The following is a 17000-nucleotide window of genomic DNA, read 5'->3' as shown; positions in this document are numbered from 1 at the left end:
CTATACTCTAGTGTAAAAAGAGAAACTGGGTTGAGGGGCAGGATAGGGAAAAAGGAAGAGATGGAAAATTGGGATAGAGGAGAGAGGGTATGGAGAGGTAGGGACCATATCACCTGTCTTGTCCATTAGCTCATGACCCGGGTGTCATCAGCTCCCCATTCTTAAAGCAGGTCATTATTGGTCTAAATAGTGTGTTCAGATTTTGTTAAAATTTGCACTGAAGCTTTTTCCCAGTATTGGCCTATTTTGTCTAACTTGAGTATTAAACTAATCTACTTCTGTTCTGAAGTTAGGCCTGAATTTACATTCCAAAATGGTCACTTATTAGCTGGCTTACTTGGAACAAATTACCTTACCTCTCTGCGTCATAGTTTCCAGAATAGGGATTTTAATATACACCTCAGAGTTAGTGAGAAGGAAATGTAATAATTTTGTAAAGCACCTAGCCCAGTGCTTGACAGCTAGGAGTTGAATGAAGGAATGAATGAGTGCTGTGGTACTAGAGAAGCAAGGTCCATACTTTTTTCTAAGAGCTGAACTGGATTTGAAAATCTCTTTTCTGGTTTGATTGTGATCCCTTCTGGGACCAGCATGCTCCACTTGGAAAACTAGCTTCCCTCCCTCTTCCTGGTCAGGAACATGTGTTGGAGCAGGCGTCCTCAGCTCAAGCGTATTGTGTTTGGGTGATTGGGTGTTTGTAAAACTTTCCATGAGGACCATTAGCTCAGCTTTACCCAGCAAGGACTGTAAGTAGCTGTTTCAAAACAAGTGCCTCCTGAGTCAACAAAAACCATGTCCAGGAACAAAAAGCTACCCAGCCCTTTGTGGAAAGTAATTGCTTCTATTCTCCTGGGGGTTTTTATTTTAAATGGTCTGTTACTTGGCTAAAGCACAATACCAAACAAAACATTTGTAGCTTTTTCAGATAAAAACTCACGCGAGTGAGCAGGAGATTTCCTTCCACAACCACCGAATCCAAAACTGAGTTAATAGCAGTAATATGATTGTGTTTCTTGTTGTTTTAATATTTGTTTTGTCTTCTCAATACACTGAACACCAAACACCATACAGAGGATATCCACTGCCTGGTTACCCTCAAAGAGTTCTGAAAGAGAGAGAGAGAGTGAGTGAGAGAGAGAGAGAGCGAGTGTGTGTGTGTGTGTGTGTGTATGTTACAGATTCTTTTGTGAATATTTTTTCAGCTCTCCTGGACTTCAACTTGAGGATGTCAGGAACTTGGAGAGGTTTCAGAGACACCCCTCCCCCGCAACACGATTAAAGGACTAGACTACAGGAACCAAGAGGAAAGCCACTATCAGTGTAGTACACATCGCAGGCATTCTGCGTGTGATTATTTAAGGAAGGAATGTTGGTCTGGAGACAGGAAGACAGAAGTGGTAATATGTTCCACACATACAGAACATAGTGCGTTTTACAGTTCACGGAGCATGGGAGCCAGCTGGTTTTCATTTCCGTTAGGAAAAAAATAGGGGATTTCTAATTCAATTGCAGAAGATTGTACGTAATTAGGATATAATAAATAACTTGTATAGAACTTTTGAATTCTGATATGGGTAGCTAAAAAGTTTGACTTTAGAATTCCAGAATGTTAATATTGGAAGAAATGCCAGAGACCATTCAAGCTACTTATTTTAAAGATTAAAAAACAAAACTGAGGCCCAGAGAGACAAAAGAACAGTTATAGAAATAATTTTTTTCTTTTCACCTGGCCCAGAATTGTACTTGATGTGGCAGGAAATGCCTGTTGCTTATTCTAGTGACAGGGGCCATAAAGTGTAACACAAAGGTCCCAGTGAATTAGGAAATGTCCTGCCTTCACAAAATTCTAGGAAAAGATCTTGTGCTTTATACCACACCTCTCTCTGGCTCTAAATCATCCCAATACTCAGTGGAGATGAGAAGTCGCACTATAATCGTGTGGTAACATGGGGTAGTACGAGGTTCCTATTATTCTGGGTTCTCTAATGTTAGCAGGCTGTGCTAAGACACTTCTCGCACAGAAGCAGCATTTCTGTCTGGAGTCCCCAACCCATTACAAGATGGAGGCAAGAGATCTGTTAATGCTGCCTCGGAAAATAAGTGGGGTGAGAAAGCAAGGAGGAGCGTGACCCTCACTTCTTTGGTGCCTCACTTCTTTTGTATCTCCTGAACCTGGAGTTTGAGTGAGGGCTTGGGGGAAAGAGTAAAGAAGGCGAAAGGGTCACCAAAACTGAGGCAGGACCTCAGAGGAGCAAGAGGAGAGGGAAACATGAAGAAGAAGATGAGGGGTGGGCAGATACTGTGAGGATTATATCACTTCACAGTAGAAATTTTCTCCATCTTAGGGATGGGAAGAGGTTCAGATAGGTTGAATAGCTTGCTTAAGGTCACACAACCAAGTGATAGAACCAGCATTCAAACCCTCAGCTCTGAGACTCCAAAGTCCAAGCTCTCAATGCTACCCCAGACAGCCCTACTTATTTTTGTATTTCTAGTGCTGCACATCTTAAATGATCAATTAGTAGTCATTGGATTAATGATTTAGTTAATGGTTGGTTGGATGAGAGACAAGATAGGACTTTGTGTTCCTGAATATGGCTGCCTCTTCCCAGGTCTCGTGGTTTGCCTAAGTTAGAGAACCAGTGATGCCTGTGAGTTTCTGTGTGAGTGTCCGCTTTCCCTACTGCATGTATGTCCTAGGGGCACTGGGGAGTGTGTGGGCGGCAAAGCACTTTCTCATGAATATTTGCAGAGCTGTATACATTCCATCACTAGTGCTGTTTCTTCCCAACCAAGATGGAGATAGAAGTGAAAGGGAGAGAAGTTCATAAGAAAAAGCCTTTTTGTGCAATAATTGGATGGGGCTTTGCAGGCCTGAGCGGGGGAAGGGGAATTGCCAAGTGTTTCGTTTCAGCCTGTCCCTCTGCCAGCAGCACAGCTGCTCAGCTCCACAAGCATGTCCATGGCTGGATTTTAAAGGAGTAAGGTCATTCTTTTGGCTTCATGTAACTCATTCTCCCCCTCTCTAGAAACTTGATTGTAAATCTCTGAAGAGTAGCTTTCAGAGTCAGAAAAGAATCTGAAGGACGGAGATCCTTGACACTTATTGTTTGCTGCCAGTGCCAAATGCCAGTACAAAAGCGAACAGTGGAAACTAGAGAAAACTTAAAATACAAAAGCTTATTTGGATTGTTTTTCTTTGTGAGTCTAAGGATTACAGAAATTTCTGGTCATCCTTGAGAAGTCTAGGCTGGAGGGAGGTTATCTGTAGAGGAGGCATGCCCAAAGCTTGCTAGTTGTTTGCCCAGGGTCCCCGGGGCCACCTAAACATAATACAGAGATAGAGTTCCTGAGACAGTTGTCCTTGGAGTTACACAGAGCTCTCTCGCTTGCATCTGCAATGTCGAGAAGTTGCCATGCACTGCCCCTCTGCCACTACACTTGGGTTCATCCCCAGGATTTAAAGGAATTGTCAGTTAATTGCTTGACAAATACAAGTATGATGATGGGGATGATTATTACTTTGAGAGTCTTTGGAAGAACTGATTTGCAGAATCTTCTAAACAAAGGTTCATCCCCAGGATTTAAAGGAATTGTCAGTTAATTGCTTGACAAATACAAGTATGATGATGGGGATGATTATTACTTTGAGAGTCTTTGGAAGAACTGATTTGCAGAATCTTCTAAACAGGAGGATATAAAATGAAGACCAGCTCTTTGAACAAAAGGCCCATGTGTCCACAGTAAACGAGCACACCCAAGCAGACGGGTAACTCGAGGCCTGTCCAGGGGAAGCCACCTGGTCTGTCTTGCTAGCTGCTAAATTCTCTTCGCACATACTTGTACAGTAAGCCTGTGTCCAAGAACTCTCTCAGCACCATTTAAATTGTCCTCCGTTTGGGGAGCCAGTCCAGTTGGCCAATAAAAGCTCCTTCTCAATACAGTTCCTGAAAAGGGTTCAGAGAAAGTGTGTGGCGAGAAGGAGGACTGATTTCTCTCTAGTTCTGTGCTCGGCAGAAAGGGAGCAACTGTATAAACCAAAGTGACGGTTAATTAATTAGCTTATTCAAATATCTCACTGAAAAGGCAGTGCAAGCTAATCGTAAAATAATTCAAACAGTGCAGAAGGGTGTAATGTAAACATTAAAAAAATAAGAATTCCCCTTCCATGCCTCCCTAGAGGTAACCACTATGTGTAGAGTTTCTTGATTATCCTTCCAGTCTCTAAGTAAGCATATAAGGTTTTAAAAATACAAAGGGCATGAAGTGACATCTCATTTTGGTTTTGATTTGCATTTTCCTAGGATTAATGAAGGGTCCTAGTGGTACAATGGTTAAGCACTCGAAAGGTCAGCAATTTGAGCCCACGAGCCACTCCATGGGAGAAGGGTGTAACAGTCTGCTTCCCTAAAGATTACAACCTTGGAATCCCTCTGGGGGCAGTTCTACTCTGTCGTATAGGGTCGCTATGAATTGGGATCAACCTGACGGCAATGGCTTAATGGTTAAGGATGTTGAGCAGCTTTTCATGTGCTTGTTGGCCACTTATGTGAAATATCTAGAATAGCGACTGAAGTTTACCAGTGGGGAGTGGGAGGGAGGGGGAAAAATGGACTCGTTGTTTAGAGGACACTGAGCTTCTGTTAAGGGTTATAGAAAAATTTGGAAGCGGAAAGTGGTGTTGGTTGAATGTACATGATGAGTGTAATTAATTTCGCTGAATTGTGTATGTTAAAAATACTAAAACGGCAAATGTTTTTTTGTTACATATATGTTTGCCACCCCCCCCCACCCAAAAAGAATGCAAAGGGGCTTACACTAAGAATAGTACTTTTCAACTTGCTTTATTTCACGAAATAGTTTACCTTGGCCCTGATTTCTGCCTCACTTTTCTAAGGCTACATCGAGTTCCATTATCTGAAGGTGTTGCAGTTGAACTAGTTTTCTAGTGATGGACAATTAGGACATTTCCAGGTTTCTGCTATTATATTATATATTTAAATATTATATATTTAAATATTATATATATATTTAAGTATTTGATCCATCTGGAATTCTTTTAGTGTGTGAAATGAAGTAGGGCTTCAGCTTTATTTTTTTTCCAGATAGTTAGCCAGTTGGCCCAATACCATTTATTGAAATCTTGTCTTTTCTCCACTGATATGAAGAGCTACTTTTATCATTAACTAAATTCTTATATATGTTTGGGGTCTCATTTTAAAGTAGTTATTTTGTTCCCACGATCTCTTATTATTTTTGTGCCAGAATCATACTGGATCAGAAAATTTCAAATACGTATGAAAACACATACCATATTGTTTCACTACTGTAGCAGCTTAATATCGTGTGGGGCTAAGCCTTTCTCATTTCTTTCTCAGACTTTCTTGGTTATTTTGGCTATTGCTCTTCCCCCAAATGCCATGTACTTAACTGCTTTTGCTCATACTGATCCCTCTTCCTGAAATATATTAATACTTCTCACTTTGCCAGCTCCTGCCATTCAAAATTCGGCTCATTCTTCAAGGCCCATCTCAAATGCTCCTTCCTCCTTAAAGTTGTCACAATCCCTTGGATTTTCATAGTATCTTTTAACTTTGTTGTGGTATCTTCTGTGTATTGTATCTAGGTACAAGACTTACCTCTTTCATTAGACTGAGAGCTCCTTGAAGACAGAGGCTAAGCCTCATCCATTTTTGAATACCCCACATTCCCTACCACAGTGACATTCCGTTCATTCATTCAGTAAACATTGAGCAAGCAGCTACCACTGCAATATATGAGGTTAAGTGCTGTAGGGGATATGGAGATATAAGACCTCAGAAAGCTTAAAACGGTATTGGGGATACCAGGCTTCATTTAGGCACTTGAAAATAATCAACAACTCGAAGCTTTCAAGTGTTAAATGAGTGGTACTTAAGGTGAATACTTCGGGAATCCAGAGGAATAACATATTATCGTTAAGTGGTATTATCAGAGAATGCTCCTTAGAAAAGCAGGAGATTTGACTCTGGCTTTGGATGAGTCCAGGGGTGGTCATTTTGTCCAGGTATAAGCAAAGGTGTGTCTGAATGGATCAGGTGATGCCGGTCTGGGGTGAGGACAAGGGGAAGTGGTCGCAGTGACCATGTCTCCAAGTGTTCCAAGAGACCAGACTCCCACATTCCACTTCTGAGCTGCTTCAGACTCCTGGGGGATGTGGAGGGTAACCACAGGGGTATGGCAGCACAGTGGCCACAGGAACACTATGGATACTTAGGAGAATCTAGCAGATATAGGCAATGTCATTACTCCCATTCCAGAAGCAAGAAAAGAAAGATGAGTACTTTCACCTTAGGTAATTTTAGGGGGCATGAGGATTCATAACCTGAGGGCGGGAGTTAGAATAGCCTGGGTTACAGGATTACAGAAGCAGCATTTACTCACTCAATAAACATTTATCTATTACGTATCCTAGGTGCAGGGTAAACAAACAGAGGTGTGTGTGAGAGAGAGAGAGAAACCTTGTGAAAGAGAGAGAGATATGCTCCGTTTCTTTACCTCTCTTGATATATCCACTTTCCATAGATCAGATTTTGAGCAAGTCTAATGTCTAATGTCACATCCAAGGTTTCTTCAGTTTCTAGAGGTTCCAGTAGACTCTAGTGGCCATGTCTTTCTGTCCTTTCCACTCTTGCTTAGAGATCAGCGCTTTCCTTTCTTGCCAGACCCTGGGCCTAGGGCCATGGTATCTCTCTTCATCTTTGCTGGAGCCCTCAGGAGCCTGCCCATGGGGCATCATATAGATCTGTCTTTTTTCCAGGGTGGCAGAAGTGTTCACTTTCTTGCAGACAGATAGCCTCCTAGGAGCACATTACTGATTTTTCCTGCTGAGCTTTACTATAAAAGCCTTGTATGCCTTGTATATCCTGATGCCACCCTTACCGTGTGAGGAAAAGGACATGCTTCTTACTCTTTGGGAATGCAGTCTTAGAGAGCCTGGCGATGTTCTGCCTTGCTACTGAAAGTGTGGACCTCAGTCCAGCAATCTTGTCACTGCCTGAGAGCTTGTCAGAAATGCAGACTTTCAGGCCCAGCCCAAACTACTGCATCAGAATCTGCTGCTTAATGAGATCACCAGGGGATTTGTATGCACATTGATGTCACTAAAGTTCTAAGCAGATTCAGGTCTAATAGGTCTGGGATGGAGCTTAAATGCTGCTGGTCTGAGGACCACACTTTTAGTAACAAGACTGTAGAGTACATGATATATGCCTCCTTAATTTATTAAACTGAATTGATAACTGCTTTTTCCAAGACCCAGTTAACCACACTTTTGTTTTGTCTGTATAATGAGAATTATTCCGATTGACATTTGTCTGTCTGACTAAAGAAAGAAGCTGTATTAGACCTGGACATATTTAAGCAATAATGAAAAATTTACTTTGCTCCCTTACTGTCCTCCCTTGAGGATTTTCGTACTTCCTTCTTTACCCACATATGTACCCTGCTCTCTCATATTCCCAATGGCTTCTGATCTAGTGAAGCAAGCTTTATGTTAGTTATGTGATATAAACAACCTTGGTTTTCTTTCAAGAGGAATAATTTTCCTCCTACTAACATCACAAGGATATTGTTAGAGTAAAATGAAGTGTTAAGCCGAGGAGGACTTTGGAAAACATTAAAAAAAAAAAAAAAAAAATGAAGTGTTAAGCCAAGGAGGACTTTGGAAAACATTAGAAGCATTAAATAAATATTCACCAAAAAAAAAAAAAAAAGAACCAAACTCATTTCCGTCAAGTCAATTTCAACTCAAAGCGACCCTGTAGGACGGAGTAGAAATGCCCCATAGGATTTCCAAAGAGCAACTGGTGGATTTGAACTGCCAACCTTTTGGTTAGCAGCCGAACTCCTAACCACTGCATCACCAGGGCTCCAAATAAATAATAGTTGGCGTTACTATTAACAAATTACATTCTTTGTTGTTTCAGTACCGGGAAAGACTGTTCTTTCCAGAGTCCTGTCTGTTGCCAGTGAAAGTTTCTTCTGCTCTGAATTTTTTAATAAAAATATTTTTCTTTTAAGAATACTGTGATTTAGACAATTTATAAAGAAAAACTACTCAGTACAAAAAAATTAAGTGGAAAAAAATTGTCAACAACACACAAAAAAAGACATCAGAATGACAGCACAAAACTCATACCTATCCATAATTATGCTCAATGTAAATGGACTAAATGCACCAGGAAAGAGACAGAATGGCAGAATAGATAAAAAACATGATCTGTCTGTATGCTGCCTACAAGAGACACACCTTAGACTTAAAGACACAAACACAAACTCAAAGCATGGAAAAAAATATATCAAGCAAACAGCAATCAAAAAAGAGCAGGAGGGACAATACTAATTTCTGACAAAATAGACTTTAAAGTTAAATCTACCATGAAGGATAAAGAAGGACACTATATAATGATTAAAGGGACAATATACCAGGGGGATATTACCGTATTAAGTATTTACGCACCTAATGTCAGGGCTTCAGGATGCGTAAAACAAACTCTAACAGCATTGAAAAGTGAGATAGATAGCTCCACAATTATAGTAGGAGACTTCAACACACCACTTTTGGTGAAGGACAAAACATCCAGAAAGAAGCTCAACAAAGACTTGGAAAATCTAAATGCCACAGTCAACCAACTTGACCTAATACACATACACAGAACACTCCACCCAGCAGCAGCCAAATGTATTCTCTTTTCCAGTGCACACGGAACTTTCTCTAGAATAGACCACATATTAGGTCATACAGCAAGCCTTAACAGAATCCAAAACATTGAAATATTACAAAACACCTTCTCTGACCATAAAGCCATAAAAATAGAAATCAATAACAGAAAAAGCAGGAAAAAGAAATCAAACACTTGGAAACTGTCAAGTGATAATCCTGTATTTTTACGTACACATGCCTTCTACTAAAAAAAAAAAAAAAAAAAATTTTTTTTTTTTTTTTTTTTTTACTAGCACTTACAAAAATGCCTTGCAGAGGAGGGTGCGGTTAGCAAAAAACATAGGAGGTGCACGTTATTTTCTAAAAAATATGGTATACTACTTCCTGCATAAAAGGAGATAAAATAGAATACTTCTGTCTCTCCCTTCCCAGCCTTTATGCTATTGGATCATATATTTTACTGCGACATATGTTACAAACCTCATTATATATTGTTAATATTTTTGTTTTAACAGTCAATTGTCTTTTAAAGAAATTGAAATATTAAGGAAAAAATATATTTACCCATATAGTTACTAGTTCTGGTGCTCTTCATGCCTTTTTGTAGATCTGTATTTCCATTTGGTGTCGTTTTCCTTCTGTCTGTTAGTGTGTTCTTTAGCTTTATTCTAGCTATCGTATTTTGAACACTGTGAAGATGAAGGCTGTGTTTGACTTATATCCCACAAACCATGTAGCATTAAATCTCATGTGAGCAGATGGTTTGTAGTTTGCTTTTGGACTCTAACAGAGGAAACTTTATTTTTATTTTATTTTTTTATTGAACTTTAGATAAAGGTTTACGGAACAAACTAGTTAACTCATCAAACAGTACACACTGTTGTATGACATTGGTTAACAACCCCACAACAAGTCAACACTCTCCCTTCTCAACCCTGGGTTCCCTATTATCAGCTTTCCTGTTCCCTCCTACCTACTAGTCCCCACCCCAGGGCTGGTGTACCCCTTTAGTCTTGTTCCATGGGCCTGTTCAGTGTTTGGCTGAAGGGTGAACTTCAGGAGTGGCTTCATTACTGAGCTGAAAGAGTGTCCGGGGGCCACAGTCTCAGGGTTTCTTCAGTCTCTGTCAGGCTAGCAAGTCTGGTCTTTCTTTTTGAGTTAGAATTTTGTTGTACATTTTTCTCCATCTCTGTCGGGGACTCTCTATTGTGATCCCTGTCAGAGCGGTCGGTGGTGGTAGCCGGGCACTATCTAGTCATATTGAACTCAGCCTGGTGGAGACCGTGGTAGATGTGGCCTATTACTCCTTTGGACTAATATTTCCCTTGTGTCTTTCGTTTTTTCATTCTTCCTTGCTCCCAAAAGGGTGAGACCAGTGGAGTATCCTAGATGGCCGCTCACAGGCTTTTAATACCCCAGATGCTTCTCACCAAAGTAAAATGTGGAACATTTCCTTTATAAACTATGTTATGCCAGTTGAGCTAGATGTTCCCTGAGACCATGGTCCGCACGGCCCTCAGCCCAGCAATTTGGTCGCTCAGGGAGTTTAGATGTGTCTGTGGAGCTACCATGACCCTGCCTTGTACAGGCTGTGCTGGCTTCCCCAGGATTGTGTATTGTCTTACCCTTTACCAAAAGTTACTGCTTATCTATTGTCTATTAAGTATTTTTCCATCCCCCACCCCCCCATAACCGTCAAAGATTGTTTCTTTTTGTATGTAAACCTTTTCATGAGCTTTTACAGTAGTGGTCTCATACAATATTTGTCCTTTTGTGATTGACTTACTTCACTCAACATAATGTTCTCCAGATGCATCCATGTTATGTGATGCTTCACAGATTCATCGTCATTCTTTAGAGTTTGGTAATACTCCATTTTGTGTATGTACCACAGTTTGTTTATCCATTCATCTGTTGATGGGCATCTAGGTTGTTTCCAACTTTTTGCTACTGTGAACAATGCTGCGGTGAACATGGGTGTACATATATCTATTTGTGTGACGATGCTTATTTCTCTAGGATATATTCCTAGGAGTGGGATTGCTGGATCGTATGGTATTTATATCTCTAGCTTTCTAAGGAAGTGCCATATCATTTTCCAAAATGGTTATATCATTTTGCATTCCCACCAGCAGCGCATAAGAGTTCTGATCTCCCCGCAGCCTCTCCAACATTTGTTATTTTCTGTTTTATTGATTCGTGCCAGTAATGCTGGGATGAGATGGTATCTCATTGTGGTTTTGATTTGCATTTCTTTGATGGCTAGAGATTGTGAGCATTTCCTCATGTGTCTGTTGGCTGCTTGAATGTCTTCTTTGGTGAAGTGTCTGTTCATTTCTTTTGCCCATTTTTTAATTGGATAATTTGTCTTTTTGTTGTAGAGGGTTTGGATTTTCTTGTAGACTTTAGTGATTAGACCTTTGTCTGATTTGTAATAGCCAAATTTTTTTTCCCAGTCTGTAGGTTCTCTTTTTACTCTTTTGGTGAAGTCTTTTGATGAGCATAAGTGTTTAATTTTTAGAAGATCCCAGTTATCTAGCTTTTCCTCTGGAGCTTGTATGTTATTGGTTGTGATTTGTATCCTGTTAATGCCATTTATTAGGGCCTTTAGCATTGATCCTATTTTTCTACTATGAACTTCATAGTTTTTGGCTTTGTATTTAGGTCTTTGATCCATTTTGAGTTAGTTTTTGTATATGGTGTGAGGTATGGGTCCTGTTTCATTTTTTTTTTTTTGCAGATGGGCATCCAGTTTTGCCAGCGCCATTTGTTAAAAAGACTGTCTTTTCCCAATTTGATGGACTTTGGGCCCTTGTTGAAGATCAGGTGACCACAGGTAGATGGATTTACATCTGGGTTCTCAATTTTGGTCAATGTATCTTTAAGCAAACTTTAATTTAGGATTTTTCACCTAATCCAAAGCAGTCAGAGCCTTTGTCAGAAACAATGATAGTAAACTATGGCTTCTAAAGTATGGTCAATTCAGAAATTGATAATTTGCTATGAAACATTTTAGAGCATTTCCAGTTCTAGGCCTTGGCTATAGAACCTGTGTTCTTTGCTTTTGCTTACTGCTTTTTCTGAACTATACTTTTCAAAACAGGAGTTTGGCCTCATATTTTCTTTTCTAGCATCTAAAGTCAGGGTGGTCATTACAGTATAAACCAAAAAACCAACCAAACCCACTGCCATCGAGTCGATTCTGACTTATAGTGACCCTATAGTACAGAGTAGAACTGCCCCATAGAGTTCCCAAGGAGCATCTGGTGGATTTGAACTGCTGACCTTTTGGTTAGCAGCCATAGCACTTAACCACTATGCCTTCAGGGTTTCCTGTTACAGTATAGTGTCTCTAATTATTTGGTGGTTTACATACATTTTCATAAGCTCAGCTTCCAGCAAAAAATAGCCTTTTTGGAATTCTGGGCAGGTATTCAGATGAAGAGGAATCATCTTTTTATATCCTTCTGTCTACTTTTACTTGGTTGTTCCCTTCTCATTTTCTCTAACCTTAAATCAGCATCAAATTTGATATTCATTTTGCATACATTTATTGAAGGATATGCCAAAAATTGTGGTAGACGCTGGAAATAACCAATAATAATTGGACATTGTAGCTGCCCTTAAAACTCATAGTTTTTTGGGGGTGACAGATACATAAAGAGATCATTAATCCACCAAACCAAACTCATAGTCTCTTGGGGGTGACAGATACATAAAGAGATCATTAATCCACCAAACCAAACCACTGCTGTCGAGTCAATTCTGACTTATAGTGACCCTACAGGACAGAGTAGAACTGCCCCATAGGGTTTCCAAGGCTGAAATCTTCACGGAAGCAGACTGCGACATCATTCTCCTGTGGAGCTGCTGGTGGGGTTCCAACCACCAACCTTTTGGTTAGTGGCGAAGCAATTTAACCACTGCATCACCAGGGCTCCTCATTACTCCACAGTACAGTAAGTACTGCAATAAATACTCTAACCAAGTGTTTGAAAAACTTGGAGAAGAAGGCCTTTATTATTGGTGGTGGTTGTCAGAAGATGTAGTTCACGACATGATTGCTCTGTCGAAGATTTAACAGGATTTAAATCTGTAGCTTCTCTTACAAAAGCAGGAGGGACATTTCTTCTTAAAACTTGAAGGTGGTGCTTCACGTACATATATTTAATCACACAGCTTGGTTGGTGAGTTCCCAAAAAGATCATAGACTTGTGAAAGCATCATATGAATCATTCACAATCCCACTTCAGAGCTTCTTTCTGGGTTTCATTCTAAATACTGTTTAGTCCTGTAATGAAGCAGAAGTGTGAATCATTTGGTTGAGGCTAACTACTTAGCATATTAACTTAATGCATTTTTTCATTATGGAGGGAGCTGGGTTCAGATAGTGTCTTAGGCTGGGTTTACTAGAGGAGCAAAACCAATGACGTATATATATAAATATATATCTAGAGAGAGATTTGTTTCAAGGAAATGGTTCACGCAGTTGTGGAGGCTGGCAAGTCCCAAATCCATGGGTCAGGCAGCAGGCTGGCAGCTTCTCCTGACTCAAGTGGTTTCAGGGGCTGACAAACTCAAAATCTGCAGGTCAGGGAGCAGGCTGCTGGCTCCTGTTCCAAGAACCAGAGGTCAGAGGATGACGAGACACATGCAGGAGCGAGAGAAAGCGTGCAGGTTTTGCCAGAACATCCATATATATTGACTGCAGGCCACACCCCCAAAGAAACACCCCTTCCAACTGATTGGCTGCTCACATCAGACCACAAAATGGAGAATGATGATTTATAATGTCTGTCAAACCACTGAGATTCATGGCCTAGCCAAGTTGACCCATAACATCAACCAGCACAGATGGTTAAACGTCAATGAAAACCTCTTTTCTCTCTCCAGGAAAGGCAAAGTTGATATTTTCTCATTTTTCAAGTGTAGGGCAGAGGAACTTGGACTATTTATAGACTCACTTCCCCCACAAACTGAACACAATAAAGCCTGAAATCATAGGGTGACAAGATGTGCCCAGGCATTCCCCAGTTTGTATTTAGAAGCTGTAAAAGGCAGAGCCCCTTGGGAACTAGATGCTGGGGCAGACGCGGATGGACTCAGGCTGGTGAGATCGTCTTCTGGTATACAGTTAGCCCCTTACAGCTGATGCTCAGGGGTGGAAGAGGTTAACAGAAGTGTGCTTGTTATGGATTGAATTGTGTCCCCAAAAATGTATGTCAGCTTGGCTAGGTCATGATTCCCAGTATTGTGTAATTGTCCACCCTTTTGTCATCTGATGTGATTTTCTAGTGTGCTGTAAATCCTACCTCTGTGATGTTAATGAGGCAGGATTAGACGCAGTTATGTTAATGAGGCAGGACTCAGTGTACATGATTAGGTTCTGTATTAAGTCAGTCTCTTTTGAGATGTAAAAGAGAAAAGCAAGCAGAGAGATGGGGACCTCATCACCACCAAGAAAGAAGTGCCAGGAGCAGCACATCCTTTGGACCTGGGGTCCCTGCACTGAGAAGCGCTGAGATCAGGGGAAGACTGATGTCAAGAACGTTCCCCTAGAGCCAACAGAGAGAGAAAGCCTTCCCCTGGAGTTGGCACCCTGAATTCGGACTTCTAGCTTACTAGACTACGAGAGAATAAATTTGTCTTTGTTAAAGTCATCCACTTGAGGTGTTTCTGTTATAGCAGCACTAGATGACTAAGACAGTACTCAAACTCATTTTTCTTCCTCTTCTTCGTAAAAATGGGAGCCTATTCCTTTGTCAGTGATTTCACTGCTCAACTCTTGTCCCCATAGTTAGGCAGCAGATACTTTCTGGGGGTATGTGCTGAGCTGATGAAGGGGGAAGAGTTAATATAGCTGCCATGCAGTCAGTAGAGATAGTGGTTCTGCCAAGATGAGAACTGACAGGAATGGAAACCCTTAATTACTTTTCCTTCTTTATTATTTTCCCCTATTAAACTAACCTCATCTTGTTTGTGGTACTGTTGTGGTGAGGCTTCTGTCTGATACTGGTTTTCCTATTCTCCCACATCAGAGATTTTAAGAAAACAGAAGCAACTTCCTCCTTTCATAGCATCTGGAAACATTCCATGGAGTTTAGAGATTCAATTTCTGGGTTTGGGAAAGTTGCACTTAATTTTAGAAAATGTTCTCATGGCTAGCTCCCTTTAAATGGGAAGGGAGAAAGAAAATAACAGTTTCTGAGAGCCTACTAAATTCAAGGTACTGAGCTGAGTGCTTGACTTACAGTATCTCTTCTACTCCTTACAGCAACCTTGAAAAGTGGGAATTACTACCTCTACTTTACAGACAGGAAAACTGGAGTGAAGTAACTTGTCCACAGGCATGCTAGTAAGTGGTAGGCTCAGATTTAAACCCAGCTCTCCTGCCTCCAAAGCCCTAGGTCTTTCCACTACCCTCTGCTGCCTGCTGTGTGAGCTCACCTTTATCCTGCTGTCTGCTGTGTGCTTGCCTGGGACATTTGCTGTGTGGTATGAATTAGCCGATCAGAAAATATTGGCCTGTAAACCTTGCATTTACTATAGGAAAGGACCCTGGAGTCATGAATAAGGAACATGTGTTCTCTAGCCTCCCTGTTGATGGCTCTCTGAGATCTGGAGACTCATCACCTATATTTTTTTTTTTTGAATTTTTATTATAAAAAATTTCAAGCCTGCATAAAAGCAGAGGGGGTAGTAAAATGAGCCCATGTAGGCTCATCAACTAAAAACCAAACCAACTGCTGTTGCATCGATTCCAACTCATAGTGACCCTATAGAACAGAGTGGAACGGCTCCATAGGGTTTCCAAGGCTATAATTTTTTTTTTTTAACTTTTATTGAGCTTCAAGTGAACGTTTACAAATCAAGTCAGTCTGTCACATATAAGTTTACATACATCTTACTCTGTACTCCCACTTGCTCTCCCCCTAATGAGTCAGCCCTTCCAGTCTCTCCTTTCGTGACAATTTTGCCAGCTTCCCACTCTCTCTATCCTCCCATCCCCCCTCCAGACAGGAGATGCCAACACAATCTCAAGTGTCCACCTGATATAATTAGCTCACTCTTCATCAGCATCTCTCTCCCACCCACTGTCCAGTCCCTTTCATGTCTGATGACTTGTCTTTGGGGATGGTTCCTGTCCTGTGCCAACAGAAGGTCTGGGGACCCTGGCCGCCAGGATTTCTCTAGTCTCAGTCAGACCATTAAGTATGGTCTTTTTATGAGAATTTGGGGTCTGCATCCCACTGATCTCCTGCTCCCTCGGGGGTTCTCTGTTGTGCTCCCTGTCAGGGCAGTCATCAGTTGTGGCCGGGCACCAACTAGTTCTTCTGGTCTCAGGATGATGTAGGTCTCTGGTTCATGTGGCCCTTTCTGTCTCTTGGGCTCTTAGTTGTCGTGTGACCTTGGTGTTCTTCATTTTCCTTTGCTCCAGATGGGTTGAGACCAATTCATGCCTCTTAGATGGCCGCTTGTTAGCATTTAAGACCCCAGACGCCACATTTCAAAGTGGGATGCAGAATGTTTTCATAATAGAATTATTTTGCCAATTGACTTAGAAGTCCCCTTAAACCATGGTCCCCAGACCCCCGCCCTTGCTCCGCTGACCTTTGAAGCATTCATTTTATCCCGGAAACTTCTTTGCTTTTGGTCCAGTCCAATTGGGCTGACCTTCCATGTATTGAGTGTTGTCTTTCCCTTCACCTAAAGCAGTTCTTATCTACTAATTAACCAATAAAAACCCCTCTCCCTCCCTCCTTCCCTCCCCCCCTCGTAACCACAAAAGTATGTGTTCTTCTCAGTTTTTACTATTTCTCAAGGTCTTATAATAGTGGTCTTATACAATATTTGTCCTTTTGCCTCTGACTAATTTCACTCAGCATAATGCCTTCCAGGTTCCTCCACGTGATGAAATGTTTCACAGATTCGTCACTGTTCTTTATCGATGCATAGTATTCCATTGTCGTCACCTATTTTTAATTTTTTATCTGAAGCACGTCCTTGTTCACGGGTGCAGTCAGGGTACTTTGTTCTGAATTGCCTGAATAGCCCTGATTGACCCAAGCCACTCTCTGAGATGCAAGAAATAGTTCATACTTCATGGCAAATGGTTGCTTCATTTGATCCATTCTGACCCAGAGACCAGGTTTTGAAGTATGCTTTAAAAATGAAGACATATAACCAAAGGGACCCATGCAGGAGTCTAAGGTCCCTGCATTAACCCTGACAGCCATGGTGCTACTTTCCTTCCCAGCAAAGCTCAGCATTTCCTGGTAGCTCTTTTCCTATGTAG

General features: G+C 41.1%; 1 protein-coding gene across 18 annotated transcripts in view; it reads left to right on the top strand.

The window, feature by feature from the left end:
* STARD9 (StAR related lipid transfer domain containing 9) overlaps positions 1-17000 on the top strand; it is a 113982-nt gene that overhangs the window by 25147 nt on the left and 71835 nt on the right. For 4 of the 18 annotated variants that reach the window (XM_064292088.1, XM_064292089.1, XM_064292081.1 and 1 more), the window contains exon 2: positions 11445-11540. The exons of 9 other annotated variants lie outside the window; for them this stretch is intronic. Coding sequence is in view for 2 of the 9 variants with exons in the window: in XM_064292086.1 (XP_064148156.1) it covers positions 15054-15059 (6 nt within the window). In the remaining 7 variants the exon portion in view is untranslated. Of the gene's footprint in view, positions 1-11444; positions 11541-14978; positions 15060-17000 lie in introns of all 18 variants that reach the window. 5 more of the 18 variants (XM_064292086.1, XM_064292079.1, XM_064292078.1 and 2 more) reach the window with 2 other exon arrangements.

This window comes from Loxodonta africana, chromosome 10 (genome assembly GCF_030014295.1).
Source record: "Loxodonta africana isolate mLoxAfr1 chromosome 10, mLoxAfr1.hap2, whole genome shotgun sequence".
In the NCBI taxonomy this organism is placed as follows: Eukaryota; Metazoa; Chordata; class Mammalia; order Proboscidea; family Elephantidae; genus Loxodonta; species Loxodonta africana.
The sequence above is the reverse complement of the archived record's forward strand: the minus strand, read 5'-3'. Positions and strand labels throughout refer to the sequence as shown.